General features: G+C 47.3%; 1 protein-coding gene across 5 annotated transcripts in view; it reads right to left on the reverse strand.

Moving 5' to 3' along the window:
• The window catches only part of AGTPBP1 (ATP/GTP binding carboxypeptidase 1), a 151618-nt gene that overhangs the window by 77916 nt on the left and 48609 nt on the right, over window positions 1-25093 (reverse strand). For all 5 annotated transcript variants that reach the window (XM_029055762.2, XM_029055758.1, XM_029055764.2 and 2 more), the window contains 7 exons: window positions 22694-22757; window positions 21007-21153; window positions 17052-17183; window positions 15320-15413; window positions 8447-8484; window positions 3840-4048; window positions 1178-1355 (listed from right to left, as the gene is read on the reverse strand). In XM_029055762.2, coding sequence (XP_028911595.1) covers window positions 1178-1355; window positions 3840-4048; window positions 8447-8484; window positions 15320-15413; window positions 17052-17183; window positions 21007-21153; window positions 22694-22757 — 862 coding nt within the window. The remainder of the gene's footprint in view (window positions 1-1177; window positions 1356-3839; window positions 4049-8446; window positions 8485-15319; window positions 15414-17051; window positions 17184-21006; window positions 21154-22693; window positions 22758-25093) is intronic.

The following is a 25093-nucleotide window of genomic DNA, read 5'->3' on the forward strand; positions in this document are numbered from 1 at the left end:
ACCCAAACCATCAACCAGTGGCATTTACCGAGCGCTTCCCATGTGCAGAGCGCCGTACTGAATGCTTGGGAGAGCCCAACGGTATCAGCAGACACGTTCCCTGCTCCCAGGGAGACAAGCTTGACTGGAATCAGAGGGCTATTGGAGACAAAAGCCCTAAGAACCTGGACTGTGGAGGAGAAAGTTTAATCACGTCCCCATCGTCCTTGGAGATCGTTCCCCACTTCAAAGCTCCAAGTTCTCACATACCCAGAAGCGAACACAAAGGAACCCACGATTTGAGAGCTGAATGGACTGGACACTCCCGTGAGCCGAAAGCCCCGCTAAGCAGCCTTGGATTTTTGGGGGGCTGTCGGCTCTCGCTTCTCTCCAAAGGCTCTCTCATTTGTAACCCCCAATCGGGAAGCTCAGCAGCGAACTACCTTCCTTAGCCACAGATTTTTCTTCTTGGCCTTAAGTACTCCAGGGATTCTGTGAGCATTTGAAAACAAATGTTGCCCATATGCTGCACCACACAAAAAGAATGGCTCGAAAATGCTAACCCACTCTCGGCAATTCATTTATGCCTAGACCAAGAACAGATATTTTTGTATTTTCGTCAGATCCAGTCGAAAGCGATTGAAGAAATACAAGCCTTGGGGGGGGGGGGGCAGCAGAAGTCGCATCAATTCTGGTGATTCACAAAATAGCTAAAAGCATGAAGTATGAATCTAATTATCTGGAAATTCAATGACTAAGGTTTGGTTTGGGGGCTTTTTTTGAGGATTTAATCAGGTATGTACTGTAGACTAATTATTGCAAGGGCTTTCAAAAACGCTTTTTAGGGAGAGTATCTGGGTTCCAAAACACTTCAGTGACGCTCCGGTCGATTCTCGATGGCCCACTCAAACCCGGGATTAGAATCCCGGCCTCTCTTACGATTACTCTAGACCGTAAGCTCGCCGCGGGCGGGGAACGAGTCTGCCGCTTCGCCTCCCCCGAGAGTGATCTGCACATAGGAAGCGCTCGATCGATACCACTGACGGCGATGATGATCATCACGACATTTTAGAGATTCAACTCAAGAAGACGGGGTGCTGGCTGTTTGTTCGTTACGGCTTTGGGCTGCCAGTCGGTCAGTCCCAAGGAAAACCCGCGGATCGATCGTGCTTCCAGAAACCGAAGAGATCCATCCTACCATCAGGTGGTAAACTGTAGAGCCGAGCTACTGCTCCAGTCACGGGCATAACCGGCAGCTTGAAGTGAATTGCGCTTTTAATAGTTGGTAACGGAAGGCGATTTTTGGGAAAACACTTCCTCATGATTAGACTGGATGTGTTGACTAAAGGATCCAGCATCCTCACTGTCAAACAATCCTATTGCAAAGAGGAGAAGAAAAACAAGAAAACAAAACACAGACTCTGAGATCCCTAGGAACAATCACACTTATCAATCTGCCTCCGGGCTATTATCAAACCAAATTTTTCGCTTTTTAAAATGTGCTTTCAGTTTGACATTAAATCCGTATTTATCTTAAATACCTCTGACAGTTTCAGATGGAGACGGCCCTTAATACCAATGCAAAGAATCTTAGATTTGGGATGGAACGCTGAAGTTTCTCTTGGACTGGTGATTCAGGGAGTTGAAGAGGGATAGGGCCCTCTTCACCCAGAACATGTGTGAGCCTAGGCTATCTGACCTCCTGGGGGCAGGTCTGCGAGCCAGGAGACCCGGGTTCTAATCCCACCTCTGCCACGTACTTGCTGTGTGACCTTGGACGAGTCACCTCCCTTCCCTGTGCCTCAATTCCCTCATCTGTAAAATGGGGATTCAATACCGGTTCTCCTTCCTATTTAGAAGCCCTGTGTGGGACGTGGACTGTCTCTGACCTGATCATGCTGTATCTTCACCAGCGCTTGATACATAATAAGCGCTTAACAAATACCGTGGTTATTTTACCTCTCTGGACCTCAGTTTTTTCACCTGAAATGGCGACAATACCTGCCTCTCCCTACCCCACAGGGGTGACCGGGAGGAGGACGATGGGGTCATTAATATAAAGGGGACTGGGAAAAAGAAAGACACTATAAAAATTTGAGGTCTTATCAATAACGTTTGAAAACAATTGGCAGATCTGCTAAGATACAGCACGCAGTAGGTTAGATTTTTTTCTTTCTTAGGCTTCACTAAAATAATCAACTAATGTGCACATTGTCAGAAGCAGTGGGATAGAGCCCGGGCCCGGGAGTCAGAAGGACCTGCGTTTTAATCCCGGCTTCGCCACATATCTGCTGTGTGACCTTGGGCAAGCTGCTTAACTTCTCTGGGCCTGTTACCTCATCTGCAAAACGGGGATTAAGAGTGTGAGCTCCATGTGGGACAGGGACCGTGTCCAGCCTGATTAACTTGGATCTACCCCAGCGCTTAGAACAGTGCTTGGCACATAGTAAGTGCTTAGCAAATACCATACTTATTATTATTTCGGTGTGGTTATCAAACGTTGGCTGCATGAACGACTTTTGTCATTTAAACGGTAAATGTTCCAAATTGGGATTGATTACGTAGCCATTCGAAAATACTGGAACAATTTCCCTAATAACTTTTCACTAGGAAAATGGTAGTGGAATTATAATTGCTTTGGTGAATTTACATTCATTTTGCAATATGGATGGGAGAAAATGCTGGGGCCCACTTTGGCTGCTGGGGGAGATGGGGCGGAGCACATCGGCTCTTTTAAATAATGTGTATCAGAAAGCACTTTAAAAGGAGCGGTACATTTCCAAGCTTTCTAAAATGCTGTATAAAAATCTTCCAAAGCATAATAATAATGACGATGGCATCTGTTGAGCGCTTACTATGTGTCAGGCTCTGTACTAAGCGCTGGGGTGGATACAAGCAAATCAGGTTGGACATAGTCCCTGATCCTTGTGGGGCTCTCAGTCTCGATCCCCATCTTACAGATGAGGTCACTGAGGTTCAGAGAAGTTAAGCGACTTGCCCAAGGTCACACAGCAGACGAGTGGCGGAGCCGGGATTAGAACCCACGACCTTCTGACTCCCAGGCCCGGGTTCTATCCATTACGCCATGCTGCTCGGCGACTTGATTCGGGTATTTTCCTGAAATGCGGATGGGTTCATTTAGCAATATTTTCTCCTCAGATCTTTACTCAGCAGGGGACATTGTACGGCCAATATTGACAGCACCGTGAAATTCCAATTTAAGGGAATGTTATTCTGGCAGGAAACGATTTAGCTGACAGGAGAACCTGGTTGAACCCAAACAGTTCCAGATATCTGTAAATGATCTGGGGCAAGATCCAAATGTCTCAGAAACAAGATTATCCCAACCACACTGTCTCTATCTGTTGCCCAAGTGTACATTCCAAGCGCTCAGTACAGTGCTCTGCACATAGTAAGCGTTCAATAAATACCACTGAATGCATGAACGCCCCATGATCTTGCTTTGCTTTCAAAACCTGGCCATTCCCACACAAGTTGGAGCCTGCTCAAGTCCCACTCGCTGTCTGGCACTTGCGGTACAGAGATCCAAGAACACTGGGGGACCCGAACCCCACCTTTTCCTCTCCTCCTTTGCTTTCGTACTGACCAAGAGGGGAGGGGGAGGGGCGCGTGCACGCCCTGTTGTCCCAGTTTTCAACAAAAATCGTGTCAGACTAAGTCATTCGACTGTTTAGGAGTTTCACTCTTGGAGGCTTTTTACCAAACCTTAGCAATTGGCTATTCCACAAATCCCTCCCCAGATTCAGTCTCCCTTCCCCCTCTCCTTTATCTCTCAAAACTAATGCCTCTAGTAAAAAAAAAATAGCAAAAGAGGAAAGAAAAAAAAAAACACAACTCACCTGTGAAGTACTATAGAGAATGTTCATCCCATTGGCCTCAATAAATGCCTTCCTTCCCAACTTGATGCTGGTAACACTTTTTATGCTCTGTAAAATTCCTTTTCGGATGACCATGTTACTATGGCGACTATCGTGACGGTGCCAATCTATATAGATTGTTAGAAGCGCATGGACGTAGCCTTTGTCTACGGCTTTCCTGGCATTTGTTTCTTTAACAAAAGAAAATTAAAGAACATTAAAAGTGACAAAAAGAGGTGGAAGAAAAACCAGGCTAAATAGATTGCTCTTTTATTCTGCCAAGCCTAGTCAGGATCATATGGTACATTTCCCCAGTTGTACTTTTTCCTAAAAAAAAAAAAAAAAAACCCAACCCAAAAGGGTATCTCAACCCCATTTTCAAATATTTTCTTTTTCATCCTTGAAAGTAAATTTGACAGGTTCCAATAAACACATTTCTACATTTCCCAGAAATCTCCTCAGAGGCTATTCAGTTGTTTATAAGCATTGGAGTCCCCTTATTGAAATCAGGGCTAGGTCTCCAAAAATATTTACATAGGTAGAAACTCTATGTATTAGCAATGTGAACGTACTGTACCTCGCCTACTTCAGCTGCCGTGAATCGGAATGTACCGACAACGATTAATTTCCTGGATGCCAATACCCTTTGCAGTTGAAGCTTCTAAAATGGACTTTGTGAGCATCTTTCCACTAAAACCCTAATCCTTCCAAGGTTTTTAATTGTTCTATAAATATTTATGCCAGACTGATCTTTGTTCCAAAAAACTGGAAACTTCCAGGACAGAAAAATGCTTGAAGAACTGAAATCCGGGAACCAGAAAAGTTTGAATAAAGCTACTTCCCAAATATTGGATTGTTTAAAACAGATCTCCCTAAACCGAAACAGAAAATTCGAGTGTGAACCTTTCAAGTGAAATTTAGTCAACACTACATTCCAATCACGACTTGATTTTGATGTCTGAAGAGGCCCAGAAATTCAAGATTATTCCTGACCCTGAACAGCCCCTCCTGTTTGCATGTGTTTTGCTACAAACAATAGATAGAATTCAGTGAAGTCGCTTCTCCCCGGACGTCGAGCCGGATTCTTCCAGAGGAGAAACTACTCCCCAGGGGGAAATCAGCAGTTTGGGAAATTTCATTCAGGACTGACTCGCTTCTCTAGGGACCCCGGAGCAGGTGCTTAAAAGCGCCGGTGTCGGCCGCATCTGGCCGAACGGTTTCCAGATTTCCTTTTTGGCCACTGGAGTCAGGTGGGAGAGCAGCCCTTTGGCTTGGAGCCAGGTTTGGAGGGGGTGAAGGGGGAGAGGGAGAGGGGAGAAATTTTGCCCCTCGATCCCATGAGCTCCTCCCCCTAAGCACCCTCCCCCCCTTCCTCCCCCCGCCCGAATCCATCCCTGCGTCTTCACTTTGGAGCCACCAAATAATACCCGGCACCGAAAACTCCTCAAGGAGGGGCCGTGTGGGTTGCCGGGAGCCGGGAGCCCAAGTGGCTCTTTGAGAACACAAGGGCACGAGCCCACGCCATGTGCCACTGCTGGGAGAGGTGGCCCAGATCCAGGCCCGGGACTCTGTCTTTGACAGGGGCCAACAGGATGCCATGGAGTCAGCCGACCGATCCCGGTAGAAGTCCTTATCCCGGGTGGGAGGACAAACTGCGCCTCCTTCCATTTGGAAAATCAGGAGGAAAATGGTGGAGAGTGCTATTTTCTCTGTAAATGAACAGTACACCCCATTTTCTTCCATCACCTTTGCCTGTTGGACTCTTTCCGATTAGTAAAGCTTTTTGTTTTAGAAAAGAATCACTGAGCTTCAAGTAAATGGCTTCCGAGTGTTGGCACTGTACTACCCGTATCTAGAGATAGAGCCGTGTGGTCTAGTGGATAAAGCCTGGGCAGCAGAAGGACCTGGATTCTAATCCCGGCTCTGCCGCTTGTCTGCTCCGTGGCCTTTGGCAAGGCACTTCACTTCTCCGGGCCTCAGGCACCTCATCTATAAAACGGGGATCAAGACCGTGAGCCCCGTGTGGGACGGGGACTGGGTCCAACCTGATTAGCTTGTATCTACCCCAGCGCTTAGGACGGTGCCTGGCACAGAGTAAGCGCTTAAATACCGTTTAAAAAAAAAAAGATGGCCTCATTCAGACGATTTTTCTCGAACAATGGAAACGTTCCTTTTTAAAATCTCCTCTGCTGGTACTTCAGCTCTGATGCCCTTCCCACAGAAAATTAAAAGTCCATTAAACTAGAATTAAATCCATTCTGTTCACAACACATGTTATCCCTTGATATCAGTTATCACAGGTCCTGCAACTGATTTCATCCAGGAGATTCAAGATCAATTTTCATTTATTACGTTAATACAACCGCTGATCAGAAACTGCTGTGGATACGACAGGAGTTTCTACCCCGGAGTTTCTTTCCAAGCGGCATCCCTCCCGACAAAAGGCCGGGAAGAGAGCTAGACGGAGAAGCTTCGGCGGGGAGGAGCCAGAGAGCCTCTCTCCAGCTGTTGACCCTGCCACTTGAAATCTCCTTTTATCATCTGGGTAGCTAGGATTAGCGGTCATTTTCTCCTCAGATGTGGCTTTGAGATTCATCCACATGGAAAGATGCAGGCCATTAGCTTATTTTATTTGAATAATTCCATTACTTTGGATTTAATAGGAAAGGGACAGAGAGAGAGAGCCCAGACAGACCTTTCACATCCTCATTAGACGGCCTATTTAATGCAGTACTTTCAAGGTCTGTGGTGAGCTTTATGTGGATTTTATAGACAGTATCCATATACTTTCAGGTACATTTTTATGTGCTAGTAAGAAAATCCAGCAGGAGATGATTGCAATGTCATTTAGCTTTTTTAAAAATAGCCAATAGACCTACCATTCCATTTGTTTGCTTTCCGTGCCATATAACGCTAAGCAATTACATAATCTTTTAGAGGTGAACTCAATCAAAATGATTCATTCTGGCCTCACTTGGAGAATGTAGTCTTGACTTACGCTCTTCTGCTTAGATAATAATAATAATAATACTAATGATGGCATTTGTTAAGCGCTTACTATATGCCAAGCACTGTTCCAAGTGCTGGGGGAGATTCGAGGTAATCAGGGTTGTCCCACGTGGGACTCACAGTCTTAATCCCCATTTTACAGATGAGGTAACTGGGGCCCAGAGAAGTTAAGTGACTTGGCCAAAGTCACACAGCTGGCAGGTTACAGAGTCGGGACCAGAACCCACGACCTCCGACTTACCAAGCCCGGGCTCTTTTCACTGAGCCTCGCTGCTTCCCCTTATCAATTCTACTCAGTGTTGGATAGACGGTCTCATTAAACTGGGCAATAATTACGGTGTTTATTAAGTGGTCTCTGTGTGCCAGGCACTGTACTAAGCACTGGGGTGGATACAAGCCAAGCGGGTCGGTCCCTGTCCCAAGTGGGGCTCACAGTCTCAATCCCCATTTTACAGATGAGGTAACTGAGGCACAGTCTCCCAAAAGTCGGCAACTACATTTCATCAAAGGTCTTCCCCCGTCCCTGTGCCTAGAAGAGGTGCTGAAGAAATTCCCCAACTACAGTTACAAAGCCGGGCCGCCAACATCCAGCCCAACTACCAGTAAGTATAGAGAAGTAGCATGGCGTAGTGGATAGCGAGCACGGGCCTAGGAGTCAGAAGGTCACGGGTTCTAATCCCGGCTCTGCCACTTGTCCGCAGTGTGACCTTGGGCAAGTCACTTCACTTCTCTGGACCTCAATTACCTCATCTGTAAAATGGGGCTGGAGATTATGAGCCCAACATGGGACAGGGTCTGCGTCCACCCCGATTTGCTTGTATCCACCCCAGTACTTAGAACAGAACCCGGCACACAGTAAGCGCTTAACAAATACCATCTTATGAATATTATTATTGTTATTAAGTTCCCTTAGGGCAGGGACCGCTTAGTCTCCAAATGATGTAAAATCCCTAGAGCGCTTCGTAGTGAGCCAAACACCCCAGAGGTGCTCAGCAAATATTAATTGGTGATGAGGCGTCTCTCTAAGTATACTGAATCATCACCAAAGATAACTTCTCAGTTAAAACGTAACAACTTGTCACTTTCTTTGTCCATTCTCTCCGGTCGTACACCTAGAGTGAAGAAATGTTACTGCGGCCCGGTGGAAAGTGCTCTGGCCTGGTAGTCGGAGGACTCGGGTTCTAATCCCGCCTCCGCCGCTTGTCTGCTGCGTCGTCTTGGGCAAGTCGCTTCAGTTCTCTGGGCCTCGGTTTGTCTCATCTGTAAAATGGGGGCTCAAGCCCTCCTACTTGGATTGCGAGCTCGGCGAGGGTGAGACTGTGTCGGACCCGGTTAACATGTACCTACCCCAGTGCTTGGACCAGCGCTTAAAAAATGCCACCGTAATTATATCACGGCTCCCGTGATGGTTGCTATGGCTTCCCCACTTTTGCTTCGAATTTGACAGGGCTTTTATACTGGTTTACAATAATGTGATAAATTGATTTTCCATTAGCCCAAGCTTAGACACGTTGAAGCGATTCTATTTCCCCCTTTACTGGAATATTCTAGGAGAAAATGTCTAGAATTTAAAAACTTACTTGACTTTAGCAAAACGGCAAGAGTTTCTAAGGCCACCCTGTCAACACAAGGAAACAAAAACAACATGAAAACTAGTAAAAGTCATCGAAAACAGGGTCAAGTGAAAAGTTTTTACACCAGGTATTTGTGTCACTCGAAGGAATCGTTATCTGAGACTTTCAATTGAACATTCTTTTTCTCAACATGTGTCTCTTTGGCTCAGAACCCTGACAGCCTCAGATAGAAATGCCAACAAGACAATGCCCAGAAAAGAAAACGACAACGTGTAATGTTTCTACAAAGGGTGATTCTCCCTCTGAAGGTCACCGGGTCTGCAACAGTCTTCCACGAAGCTTTAGTGCCAACGATCCTGGAGAGCAGCGTGGTCTTGTGGAAAGAACCTGGGCCTGGGAGTCGGGGAACCCGGCTTCTAATCCCCGCTCTGCCACTTGCCTGCTGTGGGACCTTGGGCAAGTCACTTCACCTCTCCGGGACTCAGTTTCCTCAACTGTAAAAAAGCGATTCGATACATGTTCTCCCTCCCGCTTAGACCGCGAGCCCCCTGTGGGGCAGGGACTGTGTCCGGCCTGATTAACTGGTATCTACCCCAGAGCTGAGAATAGCGCTTGACAAGTAGCAGTCGCTTTACAAATACCGTACTAAGAAAAAATAATTATAATCCCTGGTTCCCAAAGAGGAATTGCAAGCTTTGGAACTTCAACAGTCTTCTGTGTCTATTACGACGACTCCTAAATTCTTTTTAGGAGCAAGGCAAGTCATGCATTTCGGGGTCTGGTGTTTCTTTATGGAATCTTTTAAGTCCTTACTATGTGTCAAGTACTGGTCTACGCGTTAGAGTAGACACAAGTGAATTAGGTTGAACCGTCCCTGTCCCGCATGAGGCTCACAGTCTGAGTAGGAGGGAGAACTGGAGAACTGAGGTACAGAGACGTGAAGTGACTTGCCCCAGGTCACACAGCAAGCATTCGGCAGAGTCGGGATTACAACTCAGGTCCTCTGACTCCCAGGCCTGGGCTCTTTCCACTAGAAAGAGCTGCTTCTCTAAACTGAACTGATCGAAATAGAGGAAGACTGCCAAAATTTCACTGGCTTGCCAAGTCCAAAATGTCCAGGCTTCATTAGTTTGGTCAATGAATGGATATTTAGGAACTACTGAGGAAACACAAGAACCGAGAGCTCTCCCTATGTTCAAAGCCCTCCTAAAACATCCCACCGCTTCCAACAAGCCTTCCCAGCACCCTGCGTCCTATCGACAACCATCTCCAGCACTTACGTATTTATTTTGTACCTTCTTCGGCACTTTTGAATATCAATGACAGTCGATTTATTTATCCCGATTACTTCATCTGGAATCGGTCAGGTCTGTTTCCCCCATTAGAGTGTAAGCACCTTCTGGGCAAGAAATAAGGCTCATGGTCCTGTTACACTTTCCCAAGTGCTTAGTACAGTGTGTTGTACCCAGCGGGTGCTCAGTAAGCACCACTACTTCTACTAGAAGCAGTTCTGAGCCAATCTGGAGGTAGCAGCTTCCACTCACGTTTCTTCCGCACTTCTCATTTGTATTGCATTTCACAGGGCTGTTGTCCAAGGGCACCTCTAAAGCATAACAGCCCGGGCCCGGGATTCAGAAGGACCTGAATTCTAATCCCGGCTCCGCCACATGTCTCCCCTGTGACCTAGGGCAAATCACTTCACTTCTCCGGGCCTCAGTTCCCTCATCTGTAAAATGGGGATTAAGAGTGTGAGCCCCAGGTGGGACAGGGACTGTGTCCAACCTGATTAACTTGTATCTACCCCAGAGCTTAGAACAGTGCTTGGCCCATAATTAGCGCTTAACAAGCACCATAATTACCGGTGCTAACTCCGGAAGAAGAGGCAAGCGCTTAGTCCATTCATTCATTCATATTTACTGAGCGCTTACTGTGGGCAGAAGCACTTTAGTAAGCACTGCTCCCCACATAGTAAGCGCTTAATAAATACCACTGATTGATTGATTGATTGAAAGCCCCTAAGACCAGCAGGGTTTGACCCTGGGAAGGCATTCTGACCCATACACATCAAGGGTAATCCCTTGATGCAGCATCAGTGAGGAGAAAATAACCTCAGACCTGCTTTCCAAATTGTAGAGACAAAGCAAGTTCCCCAAACCAAAAAAAGGGCACGGGATTTATGCTGACAAATAGGAGACTAAGCACCACATGCTGGAGCTAGCTTTTTCCATTAACAGTACCACTGCAGGCAGGTTATGAAAGAAAATTGGAAAATAATAACAATAATAATGATGATGGTATTTGTTAAGCGCTTACTACGTGCCAAGCACCGTTCTAAGCGCTGGGAAAGATACCAGGTGATCAGGTGGTCCCACGGTGGGGCTCACAGTCCCAGTCCCCATTTTTCAGATGACGGAACTGAGGCGCAGAGAAATTAAGTGACTTGCCCAGAGTCACACAGCTGATGAGTGGCGGAGCCGGGATTAAAACCCACGACCTCTGACTCCCAAGCGCAGGCTCTTGCCACTGAGCCACGTAGGTGCAGATAAGAGAAGGATCAGTTCCTACTACTGAAAAATGTCCATGATCTAGCCTTCTGTCAAAACACGAAAATAATTGGCAGGGGAAAAAGGGAGAGGAACATTTTTGGAACAGAACGAGATAATCTCAATGAAATTTATTCCTCAAAAGTAACCACAGACATGGAAAAATCCAACTCACTCAAATTACAGTTACTCAGGGAAGGCCTCTCGGAAGAGATATCATTTCAGAAAGACCTTGAAGATGGAAAGAGCTGTTGTCTGTCAGATGTTGAAGTGGGAGGGAGATCCAACCAGGAGGCGAACACGAGCAAGATCGCTGGAGGGAGTTAATGATAACTCAGATATTTATTCAGCGCTCACTACGTGTCGAGCACTGTACTAAGCGCTGGGGTAGATACGAGATCATCAGGTCCCACATGGACTGTAAGCTCATTGAGGGCAGGGAATGCGGCTCTTCTCTCGAACTCCCCCAAGCGCTTAGTACAGTGTTCTGCACACAGAAGCAGCATGGAGTAGAAGCAGCCCAGCATAACCAAAACAACTTTCATTTTCATCATTCGAGGTAGCCATCCATATGGTTCTGAACTGCACATCACGGAATATATATGCAGCGTGGCTCAGTGGAAAGAGCCCGGGCTTGGGAGTCAGAGGTCATGGGTTCGAATCCCAGCTCTGCCACTTGTCAGCGGTGTGACTGTGGGCAAGTCACTTAACTTCTCTGGGCCTCAGTGACCTCATCTGTCAAATGGGGGTTAAGATTGTGAGCCTCACGTGGGACAACCTGATCACCCTGTATCTACCCCAGCGCTTAGAACGGTGCTCTGCACATAGTAAGCGCTTAACAAATACCAACATTATTATTATATATGAGCGTATTTCAGAAAAACCACAACGGCGTATTAGTATTCTTTACAGAACCACTGCCTCGGGGGAGGCATGGCTGGGGCCGTGAAACAGATGGCTTTTTTGTCTGATTTTATTCTACTAATGAGTGACAGAAGGAAAAGGTTGAATGGAATGAAATGGAAAAATTAGCTAAAGGAGAAAATAATAATAGCTCTATCCTCTAGGCTGGAAGCTCGTTGTGGACAGGGAATGTGTCTGCTATATTGTTGTGCTGTACTCTCCCAACCGCTTATTTCAGTGCCCTGCACGCTGTAAGCGCTCCAATATGACTGACTGATCACCGTGTCTTTTCCCTCCGTCATCGATTCTCTCCTTTGCTGACAGCGTTGGGCTTGGTGAATTTCAAGTGACGTTTATAACGTATTTTCCAACTAAATGCCCGTTTTATAACTAGTAGCCCAAGGTTCAGAAATAAGCTTAGGGCCTATGGCTGGCCACGGGATCAAGCTGCCCCTGATTTAGACCCCCGATTAAAGCGTGACAAATCAACAAAATCATACGAAAGGAAGCTCCAGTTACTTCTTTGCCCGGTTTCTCGGCTACCGTGGGCTGGCCCTGAACTAACCCAATAAGCGCTCACGTAATGCGGCGTGAAATGGTATCGAAAGGCCAGGATCGACCACCGTGAGTCAAAACCCGGCAACATCTGGTCGATTTGAAGTTAGCAGTCCACGTCCCACGTGGGGCTCACAGTCTTCATCCCCATTTTCCAGATGAGGGAGTGAGGGAGCTGAAGCCCTGAGAGGCGAAGTGACTCGCCCGAGGCCAGGCAGCGGACAAGTGGCAGGGCTGGGATTAGAACCCAGGTCCTTCTGAAGCTCCCCCTTTTCCCTCCACTGCTTTCCTCTTCCTCGTCCGCTCCCTCTCCCAAGGTAGATCTGGGAGTCATCCGCAAAGAGACGGTAGCTGAAGCTAGACTCTAGACTGTAAGTTTGCTGTGGGCAGGGAACGTGTCCGTTATATTGCTATACTGTGCTCTCCCGAGCGCTCAGTACAGCGGCCTGCACCCGCTAAGCTCTCGCTAAATACGACCGACTGACCGAAGCCATGGGAGTGAATGAGTTCTCCAAGGGAGTGGGTGCGGATGGAGCGTAGAAGGTGACCCGGAACTGAGCCATGAGGGACCCCCATAGCTAGGAGGTGGGTGGGCGGCAGAGGAGGAGCCCGCGGAAGGGACTGAGGATGAGGGGCCAGACAGACGGAGAACCGGGGGAGGACAGTGTGACAGAGAAGCCGGGGTGAGATGACGTTTCCGGGAGGAGGGCGTGATTGACGGTGTCGAAGGCAGCCGAGAGGATTCGGGAAGAGTACGATCCATTGGATTTGGCGAGGAGTTCACCTGGGACCTCGGAGGAAACAGGAGCCAGGCTGCACACGGAGTCAAGGAGAGAACCGGAGGAGAGGAAGTCGAGGCCACGGGGGTAAACAGTGCCCTCGATGAGTCGAGAAAGGAGTGGTGGGAGGTAATAATAATAATAACTGTGGTATCTGTTAAGCGCTTACTATGTGTCAGGCACTGTACTAAGCGCTGGGGTGGATACGGGCAAATAGGGTTGGACAGGGTCCCTGTCCCTCGTGGGGCTCACAGTCTCAGTCCCCAGTCTACAGATGGGGCACAGAGAAGTGAAGGGACTTGCCCGAGATCCCACAGCAGACCAGTAGCGGAGCTGGGATTAGAACCCAGGACCTTCTGACTCCCAGGCCCGGGCTCTAGCTACTATTCCACGAGGGGAAGATAACCGGAAGGTGCACTGGCGTCAAGAGAGATTTTTTTAAAAAAATAGGGGATAGATGAGCGGGTCTGTAAGCATTCCCTCCACTCTCCAGTCCATACTGCACCCTACTGTCTGGATCATTTCTCTAAAAAGAAAAAATCATTCTCACTCCTCAAAGACCTCCAGTGACTATCCATCCATCCATCCATCGGAAACGCCTTATCGTCCACTATAAAGTTCTCAATCACCTTGCTCGCCAATAAAAATAATAATAATTAAGGTATTTGTTAAGAGCTTAACTATGTGCCAAGCACTGTTCTAAGCGCTGGGGTCGATTCAAGCTAATCAGGTTGTCCCATGTGGGGATCACAGTCTTAATGCCCATTTTACAGATGAGGTCACTGAGGCACAGAAAAGTTATGTGACTTGCCCAAGGTAACCCAGCAGACAAGTGGCGGAGCCGCAATTAGAACCCATGACCTCTATTACTGATCTCTACTACCTAAGCTCTCATCTCCCACTCCAACCCAGCCCGCACACTTTGATCGTCAACCATCGACCCACTTACCGTACTTCCATCTCGTCTCTCTCGCCGTTGACCCCTTCCTCACGTCCTCCTCTTTGTCTCTGACAGACCCCCACACACCCCCTCCATCTTCAAAGCCCTCCTCAAATCATCTCTCTCCCAAGATGTCTTTTCCAGAGTAACCTCTCATCTCGCTACCGTATTTTGCCCGCCTTCCTGCGTTGCTTCTGCACTCAGATCTGTAACCCTTAATCACTTTGACACTCTCCCCACCCCCCAACATTTACGTCCCTATCCGCATACTCGGCTTCATCCCCTATCTGTAATTTCCTTTAATGTCCATCTCCCCCTCTAGACTGAAAGCTCCTTGAGGGCAGAGATCGTGTCGCCCAAATCTGCTGTACTGTGCTCTCCCAAGCGCTCACTACAGCTCTGCGCGGAGTAAGTGCTCAGTAAATGTCACTGTGATTGCTTCTTTTTTTCTTTTGGACTGGGTGTGACTTTTCCATCTTCCCATCCTGACCTTTGGCTTGATCAACGAATGAACTTTTTTACCAATTTAATATTAACTGATTTCAGAGCAGAGGTATTCTGCTGCCGCTTTGTCTTGCTTTGTATTTCTGAGTCCAGGTTAAGTCAAATTTGAACGATAATCTCTGATTTGGTCACCAAGTAGGGTTTTCTTTCCATTTTTTGATCTCGTTTCAATCGTATTTATTGAGTGCTTACAATGTGTACTGTATTAAACGCTTGGGAGAGTACAACAGAATCGTACGCGACCATAGTAAGCTGACAGTCTACACAGGGAGACGATGATGACGTGAATATGAATAATCGTAACGATGGCATTTGTTAAGCGCTTACTACGTGCCAAGCACTGTTCTAAGCCCTGGGAGAGACACAAAGTAATCAGGTTGCCCCAGGTGGGGCTCACCCTCTTAATCCCCACTTATGAATATAAATATGAACATACGAATGAATAGGTAATGTACGATGTAGAATTTAAAGATATGTACATAAGCGCCGGGGGGTCCGAGGTGGGGTGAATATCAAGTGTCCGAAGGTCACAGATCCAGTGCAAAGACGCCGCCGGAGGGAGAGCGAGCCAGGGGAAAGAGGGCTTAATGGGGGAAGGTTAAGGTCATTCTGAAAATTCTCCTCACTTTGACTTATACTTTCAACAGCTACTCACTTTATGATGCTTGTACTCTTCTTACTGAAAGGTCCGATGATCTTAAATAACAGTTCGACGACTCCATTTTTCCCCAGGGAAACCGCATTCACGGCTGGAAGAATCAGAGAGGCAGATAAGCGAAGCTTAAATCCCCTTATTAAGCCCTTCCTTGCTGATGGCTAGCTAAATGAATTTACCAACGAAAGCTGGGCGGACTGAACACGAGTTAGGAATAAAGCCACTTGTCAGAGGTGAGCACTCCATCGGTTCAATCATCATTACTGGAAACAATCAATTTTGCTGGGCACCCCACTGTTCACGGGATTGCAAGCACTCAAGTTCAATGCAATAACTTGAAGACAGGTTTACTGGGAAAAATCAGGCACTGAAGATGCCAAAGTGTGACCCATTTCGGGCTACGAGATAACCTGAAATGCCACTGAGAGTAAGCCCGGGTGGTTTACAGGAAGATAAGTGGCACATATGCCCACAGAAAAAGCCACCTGCCCTTGAGCAGTCAATAAGGAACACATCCCTTTTCTCCTCATTTGTTCAAGTCGAAAGAGTCATCTCTTTTCTCGTGCAGGAAATCATCACCAGAGGTACCCACTCATTCTCTACCCTACGGAGCGGGTGTCAGTCCTCTCACAAATAATCAAGAGTGTCAACTGCGGGCCTAAAAATAAGAAAATCCCCCAAAGAGATTCTGAAAGAGCTAAAATGTCCACAAGGGCTACAAGCTGAGACACAAATCTCTCTTAGTTGGAGGCAGTAGGAGAGCAGAACCAGCTCAGCCTTTTCCAATTTAGGACCGCATCCCTCATCTAAAAATTGCCATCAAGAATGGCTAGACTCAGTCTCTTCTTTTTACAGGGGCACAAAGAGCCAAAGGGTCAACCTGAAAGCAGGAACGGGAAGATGCGTCTTGGAAAATCTGGCTACCTTTGCTCTCGAGATATCATTATTCTCGAGGCTTTTTCAGCATTTGATTCCAAGCTACACCGATGGCTCGAAACAGACTTCTTAAAAGGCGGTCTCTTCAAACGGATGCCTCTCTACATAGGTTTGGTGCCAGGGACAAATCAGCGATTTGGTGACTGAGGAGTGTCTTTTATGAAAGGACTAAAATAAATGAAGTGCAATTTTAAAGCAATGAAAACACAATTATCTGTGCTGGAGTGAACCACAACTCCCAAACTCTTTGGTGACTATATATTTTTAGATTCCTAATAATACAGCAACGATTATTAACGTAACTTACGGCAAAGCACCGGTGCTCTGAAAATGCTAACCGGGCTAGGGAAATGCTAATCTCTACCACCTCTGAAGGAGTCGATTCTTAAAAAAACAAAACTCCAAATCATTTGGAAAAGGAGGGGGGGAGCGCATATTAGTGCATTTATCAAGAATAATTAAACATAAGGACATTCAATAATGATAAACCCTTCACAGACTGACTTCTCTAATCCAATTTTAATATAGAGCATTTTTCTCATTAGGCCCTCCAACATCTAATTAGAGATAATATATACAAATACCACCGCCGTTATTTTGACAGCAAGGAGACACAGAAAGTATAGCTTCCAAAGAATGAGCATTCAAGAAGTACGAATAAAAGCCACTGTATGGCTTTTTAAAATCTTTTAAAGCGATGTGAAAAAACTTTAAACTTTGAGAGCTTCAGAGTTGCATGGGAAATAATTACATAAAACAGCCCTATTTCTGAAATAAAGCCTTTTGGACTACTTACGGTTGGTGGAATATACTCTTAGCAGTTGGAGGCAAGGTAGTAGTAGCCGGGGATTTGACAAATTCTGCTTCACTAAATTCAATGTTACATTCAAGGCCCCGTTCACTCTGGCTTTTATTCCAAATTTCCGATCTGCAACAAAAGAGAACAACGGTGCTCAGTAGGAATGTGAGAGTGTGTTCGGGAGAAGGTTTGGAGTCACTCTATATTAAACCAAACTCATCCCACCCCAGAAGAATTACAGTAACTACTTGGTTGAAGGACAAAGGCTTTTTTTTTAAAAAAAAAAAAAGAAATTAAAAATTCCTTGAGATGTCTTCTAATAATATTTTCAATTAAACTGAATGAGGTCTCTGCTCGAGATAAACAGAACCCTTAGAGTCCTAAGAAAATGAGGGTCTGTGCTCACTTCAGGAACATAAATCGATCCGTCGATGGTATTTACTGAGCCCTTACTATGTGCAGAGCACTGTACTGGGTACGTGGGAGCATAGAATAAACGTTTCCCACCCACAGTGAGCTTGCAGTCTACAGGGGAAGACAGACATTAAATTAAATCGTTTGCACGATTTAATTTATAAATATGGACATTCGCTCTGTGGGGTTGAGGGCGGGGTGAATATCAAATGCCCAAAGGTCACAGATCGACGTGGAGAGACGATGCAGATGGGAGGGGGAGAGCAGAGCGCTTGAGAGAGTGCAGTCGGTCAGCCAATCATATTTATCGAGCGCTTGTTTGTGTGCAGAGCACTGAACTAAGCGCTTGGGAGAGTAATAATAATAATAACGTTGGCATTTGTTAAGCGCTTACTAGCACTGTTCTAAGCGCTGGGGTAGATACAAGGTAATCAGGTTGTCCCATCTGGGGCTCACAGTCTTCATCCCCATTTTACAGATGAGGTAACTGAGGCCCAGAGAAGTGAAGTGACTCGCCCAAGGTCACACAGCTGACAAGTGGCGGAGCCGGGATCAGAACCCATGACCTTCCGACTCCCAGGCCTGGGCTCTAGCCACTACGCCAGGCTAACAGACACATTCCCTGCCCACAGTGACCTTACCGTCTAGAGGGGGAGACAGACATTAATAGAAATAAAGAAATTACAGCTATTACAGAGTCGGTAGACATGATCCTTACCCAGGATTCAGAGGACCTGGGTTCTGACCTTGGGCAAGTGGCTTGATTTCTCCGCTTGCCTGCAGTGTGAGACCTTGGGCAAGTCGCTTGATTTCCCTGGGCCTCAGTTCCCTCATCTGTAACGTGGGGATGAAGCCTGGGAGCCCCATGGAGAAGGGACTCTATCCACCTGATTACCTTGTACCTGCCCCAGTATTTAGCACGGTACTTCATTCGTTCAATGGTATTTACTGAGCGCTTATTATGTGCGGACCACTGGACTAAGCGCTTGGAATGGACAACTGGGCAACAGATAGAGACAGTCCCCGACCGACAGCGAGCTCAAAGTGAGCGCTGACCAAATACCGTTAAAAGACCCAAAGAAATGGGGCCTTGGCGGAACATGGTGCTACAGCGCCACTCTGTGGTCAGTCAAGCCGTAAACGAGGCCTGCACGGAAGGAATCTTCACGTTGCCCTTCACGATGCGCCCTACTCAACCCCCTCTGCCCACTTGTTGGACTCCACCCGGCCCAGCGGGACCCCGACCAGCAAGAACGAGAGGGAACGCAAGTGGTGTCGGGCTGGGAGCCTTAAGACCGAGACCACCCGGTCGTCCCCCAAGGGAAGCTCCCTCCTCGTACCAAGATGCGAACGCTGAATCAATGGTGGGCGGTGAAGACTTGGTCGGGCGTATTCACGGAGCGCTTACTGTGTGCAGAGCACTGCGCTAAGCGCTTGGGAGAGGACACTAAACGGACCAGAGTTGGGAGACACGCTTCAGAACGGAAGGTCATTTGGGGGAAATGGGTTTGTTGGGGGTTTTTACCTACGTCCCTACAAAGAGGGACTGTTGGGAACTGAAAATTAAACAAGCAGGTGCCTGGGGAGTTTTAGGAACTGAAAATTAAACTCAGAGATGCCTGGGGAGGTAGAGGAGAAAGTCGGGGATAAACAGGGAAGGAAGTGGTGAAAGTTTTCTTACATTAACCAACTGGCAAGTGATAAAGAAGAGTCCTCTCTAAATGGGGAAGGAGGGGGGAGGATCTCCTAGAGAACTTCCTAGAGCAAGAACACCCAATGGTCAAAATTCAGACACCACATAATTTCCGTCCAACATTTGGGTCTCTGTGAAAATGACTACCAGTGGCATCGCATTACTAGAAATGCCTGTCTCGATTTTTTACGGTCTGTGCCGAGAGTTCATTATGTGCCAGGCACTGTATTTAAGCGCTGGGGTAGATGCGAGCTAATCAAGTCGGACTCGGTCCCTGTCCCACAAGGGGCTCACAGTCTTAATTCCCATTTTCCAGATGAGGGAACTGAGGCCCAGAGCTGTGAATTGACTTGCCCACAGTCGCACAGCAGACGAGCGAGCGGCGGAGCCGGGACTGGAACCCGGGTCCTCTGACTCCCGAGGCCCCGGCTCTCTCCGCTAGGCCACGCTGCTTCCTCCTATCACGCTCCCTACCTAATACACCAGATGACGGAACAAGTTACGCTTCCTTATGTCCAAACCTGGATACTTTCGAGTGTCAGAAAGCGAATATCACACGACACAGCAGAAAGTCCGCTGTCCCGTAAAACAGAAATGGTAAGGTTTGCGTTAGGGATCTGAAATGACATGTTCAAAATTATCCGGAGTTTAACTGCAACAGTTAGGTCCAATTTGTCAGTGATTTAAAGCTGCTCTGTTTTCACATTATTAGGCGACAACACAATGTCGGCTTCAGCCTGACTGCATTTGAAATTGCTCTGACTCAAAGGCTATTTACCCACCGGTACGAAGCGTAGAAATATTTATATAACCTTTTTTTTCCAAAGACAAGAAAGACCCAGTCTACCAGCCCCCTGGAACAGGATGTAGACATTTGAGGTTAATTTTCCTTTAAGTTTTGAACTTTACACGGCAAGAAAACAGCAAAAATCCTCAATTAACAAGTGCTTGCAAGACTGAGAATCGTTTTCTCAACTGAGGTGTCAAAATCGACCATCTACAGAGAATCGAGTGATCGATAATGATGAGAAACAAAAGGGGTGAAGGTGCACGGCACAGAGTGGAGAAAACATGCCAAGACTAAATGTGAAATTAAACCACGGAAAGCAGTGTGACCTCGTGGATAGAGCATAGGCCCGGGAGTCGGAAGGACCTGGGTTCTAATCCCGGCGCCGCCGCTTGTCTGCTGTGTGACCTCAGGCGAGTCGCCTCACTGGGCCTCAGTTCCCTCATCTGGAAAAGGGGGAATTCAAGACTGTGAGCCCCACGTGGGGCGTGGACTGTGTCCAACCTGATGAGCTTGGATCCAGCCCAGCACTTAGTACAGCACGTGGCATCTAATAAATGTTTTTAACCATTTGGAAAAAAAAAAACACACAAAAGAGGTGGCATTTTCTTTCTTCTTTTTGTCATCCGTCAAACCAAAATACTTGAACAAGAAAGTGCCTTCACACAAGGACAGGGTTGCCTTGGCTGCCGTTGGGACTGAGGAGGCTGTGCCTCCATTCCAGGGAGGTGGTAATCATAATAATAAGTGTGGCATTTGCTAAGCACTCACTGTGAGCCAGACACTGTCCTAAGCGCTGGGGTGGATACAAAACAAATCAGGTTGGACACAGTCACCGTCCCTCACGGGGCTCACGGTCAAATTCCCCATTTTACAGATGAGGGAACTGAGGCCCAGAGAAGTCGGGCGACTCGCTCGAGGTCACACACGGCAGCCATGAGGTGGAGCTGGGAGTAGAACCCAGGTCCTTCTGACTCCCAGGCCCGGGCTCTTATGCTTTCCAGGTCCCCTCCATTCCAGTGAGTCACTTGGAATAAAGACCCACTTCGAACGCCTACCTTTGGGTCCAACCTTGGCAAGCAAGGAGTGAACCAAAATCAGAAGCTCCTCGTTGCGCTGACTGTCTTTGCTGGCATTCAAAAGCATCTGCAGCAATATCTGAGGCCCACCTCTGCAGATGATGGAGCTGGCTTTCCGGCCTCCACCTAGACATTGAGAGAGAGTCAACGGGCAACGTTACCCTCGGCCCATCGCTTCCGTGACCCGGCATGTACGCTCTCTCGGGGGGAGCGCGTGGATTAATATTGCTGGTGACGTCTGTCAACGTTCAGAAACAACTCCAGTTGCTTCCGATACCTACTTATTATCGACTGACGCCGAGGCGACCGGGCATTAAGTTCATTTTCTACCTCGCTGCATTTTAGGGCAAAGCCTTGGGAGTGGCTGGAGGAAGGCATAGGCTTTCCCAAAGATACCCCAGGGAGGGGGGGAACTCTGGAACTTTTTTTTAACACCAGGCATGCTGTCAGAGGGAAGCCTGATGGCCAGTGAAACTAATGGCCAATAGGAGGGCTAGCAGGCCTTAGGATGTCACCCGGTTTGGGCCCTAGGGTGCTTTAGATCACCCTGGAGGGGTGGGCACAAGGGAGTTCCCTCATTCATTCATTCCTTCTTATTTATTAAGTGCTCCCTTTGTTCTTCTCCCCTCCCAGCCCCACGGCACTTATGTCCATATCCCTCATTTATTTAATTATATTAATGTCTGTCTCCCCCTCTAGATTGTAAGCTCGCTGTGGGCAGGGAATGGGTCTGTTTATTGGTATACTGCAATCTCCCAGGCGCTCAGGAGAGTGCTCTGCACACAGTAAGCGCTCGATAAATACGAACGAATGACGAACGAATGAATCTCAGACTGTGAGCCCGTCGTGGGCAGGGAATGTCTCTCTTTGTTGCTGAACTGTACGTTCCAAGCGCTTAGTACAGAGCTCTGCACACAGTAAGCACTCAATAAATACGATGGAATTGAGTTGAATTTCTGAGCTGCTGGGGAATGAACCACATCTGCACGGACTGGAAATCTAGTTGTTGTCTTTGCTGTTTTTTCTTATATTTGGTAAGCGCTCACTGTGCGCCAGGCACTCTACTAAGTCCTGGGGTAGATCCAAGCTAATCTGCCACTTGTCTCCTGTGTGCCCCTGGCCAGTCACTTCACTTCTCTGGGCCTCAGTTACCTCATCCGTAAAATGGAGATTAAGACTGTGAGCCCTACGTGGGACGGGTACCTTGAATCTACCCCAACGCTTAGAACACTGCTTGACACGTAGTAAGTGCTTAACAACTACTATTATTATTATTATTATTAATTTTGCTGCCACTTCCCTTCCGGCCCAGCAATTCACTCCCAGGTGAGATCTCCGTCCATCCATCCCTTAGCATAACCACAGACGCCAGAAGGGGACTGTGAGCCCGTTGTTGGGTAGGGATTGTCTCTATCTGTTGCCAAATTGTACTTTCCAAGCGCTTAGTACAGTGCTCTACACAGTAAGCGTTCGATAAATAGGACTGATTGAATGAATGAAAGGGGACTAGGGAGGGTCCTCCGAGTTCAGGCTCAGGAGGTCGGAGGTTCTTCAATAGTGCTGGCAAAATCCCCCCGTTGAATTTCAGACTCAAAGCAACGCAGGCACGGAGTATAGACGCTGTACCCGTAGAGTGACGAGAATCACTGCGGCTGATGAAACTTACCTATAGACATCAATTCATCAAGGGTGCTGAGGACATTAAGCGTGGTCTGAAGATCTTTCGTACTCTGAAATTCAATGTTAGATTTTCTGAATTTGAAATACCATATCAGAGCACGCCCCCGCCCCCCCCCCCCGCCCAAAATGTTTTATTCTTTCGGTATATAGTAAACTTTACAGCATTCTCAGGCCTGTCCCCGCCCATTTTTATACACTTTATACACGTTTATAACTGTATTCAAACGCTACATGCTGTCCAGCTTCTCCCACCCTTAACCCACCCAATCAATTCCCAGAACACCCGGCAATCAATCTATGGTATTTATGGGGCGGCTTCTTGGGAGAGTACAGCGCTCTGCACACATTAAGCGCTCAATAAATACAATTGAATGAATACAACAGATTTGACAGGCATGTTACTCGCCCACAAGGAGCGTGCAGTCTACAGGGGGAGACAGACACTGAAATAAATGACAGAATCACAGACATAAGGGTTGGGGGGCTAAGGGTGGGGGAATAGCAAGTGCCGAAAGGGTTCAAATCAAAGCGCACGGCCAATGCAGAGGGAGAGGAAGTAGAGGAAATGAGGGCTTAATAGTAATAACAATAATTATGGTATCTGTCTTGGCTAATTAGGGGAAGGCCTCTTGGGGGAGATGGGACTTTATTACGACTTGAAGATGGGGAGAATGATAGTCTGCCAGATATGAAGGGGGAGGGAGTCCGGGCCAGAGGCAGGAGGTGGGCGGGGGGTCGCGGTGAGATAGACGAGGTCGAGGTACGGTGAGTAGGTTGGCATTAGAGGAAGGAAGTGCGCGGGCTGGGTTGGAGTAGGAAATCAGCGAGGTGAGGTGGGAGGGGGCAAAGAGATTGAGTGCTTTTAAACCAATGGTGAGAAGTTTCTGTCTGATGAGGAGATGGATGGGCAACCCCTGGAGGTCCCTGAGGAGCGGGGGTGCGTGCACTGAACTTTTTATAGAAGAATCACCCAGGCAGCAGAGTGAAGTATGGACTGGAGTGGGGAGATAGGGGAGGGAGGGAGGTCAGCAAAAAGCCTGAGGCAGTCATCAAGGCGGGATAAGTTAAGGGATTCGATTAACGTGGTAGCAATTTGGATGGAAAGGAAAGGGCGGATTTTGGCGATGAGGTGAAGGTAGAACCGTTGAATGGGTGGGCTGAATTAGAGAAACGGGTCGAGGGTAACGCCAAGGTTACGGGCTTGTGAGACAGGAAGGAAGGAGGTGCTTTCTACAGTGAGGGGAAAGTCACGGGGAGGATAGGGCTTGGGTGGGAAGAAGAGGAGTTCGATTTTGGACACGTTAAGTTTGAGGTGTCTACACCCAAGTAGATATGTCCTGAAGGCAGGAGGAAATAAGAGACTGCAGAGAAAAAGAGAGGTCAGGGCTGGAGATGTAGATTTGGAAATCATCCGCATAGAGATGGTAGTTGAAGCCACAGGAACAAAAGATTTCTCCAAGGGTGTCGCTACCTCTTTAGATGATAATAATAATCATTATTATCATTATATTTGTTAAGTGCTTACTATGTGCCAGGCACCGTTCTAAGCGCCGGGGTAGATACAAGATAATCGGATTGGACCCTGTCCCACACAGGACTCACGGTCTTAAGATCACTGATTAAAATGGCATCCGATCATCAATGAGTTCTTCATTTCGTTCCAGTGAACTCTTGTTCAAATTAACTTCAGGGGATTCTAGTCAATTTTTTGTCAAATTTTACCATTGCCTGCACACAGCAAGCGTTTCATAAATACCACTGACCCGATTGCGTTTTCCAAGAGCAATTAGGTGAAAAGAAAAAGGAGGGGTGGTTCAACTGGCATCTTAGGAAGGTTTAGGAATCAGACACCAAATGCCTTCGTCCAAAATCGTGAATTAATCAATCAGCCGTATACACTGAGCGCTTATGTGCAGAGCACTGTACTAAGCGCTTGGGAGAGTGCACTATAACACATTCCCTGTCCATAACGAGCTGACGGTGTAGAGGGCCGGAACTGTGCAGACAGGGACAAGACAGAACTACAGAACTACTAAATCCCAAAACAAACCCGAGGAAGCATTTCTACATATGGAATGTTTCCCCAAGAAGTCTAAAAATATCAGCAGGTTCAAGGCGGAGGGTAAAGGGAGAGGGAGGTGAGGGCTTGGATAAATTCACAGACAAATAGTCCAAAGAGGGTCACTAAAAGGGAAATTAGACACACAGAAGGGAAAAATTAGGGATGTTAAAGGGTCCGCACCTAAACACGAAAATGGAAGTCAGGGAGGGCAACGATCACAAGGTTTTTCTAAGCATCCTGTGCCACTGGCGAAGATGTAATGCCGGAGTGGACCCCAATCTTTCCCCCTCTATCAATCGATCACATTTACTGAATGCTTACCCT

Source organism: Ornithorhynchus anatinus, chromosome X5, assembly GCF_004115215.2.
Source record: "Ornithorhynchus anatinus isolate Pmale09 chromosome X5, mOrnAna1.pri.v4, whole genome shotgun sequence".
Lineage (NCBI taxonomy): Eukaryota > Metazoa > Chordata > Mammalia > Monotremata > Ornithorhynchidae > Ornithorhynchus > Ornithorhynchus anatinus.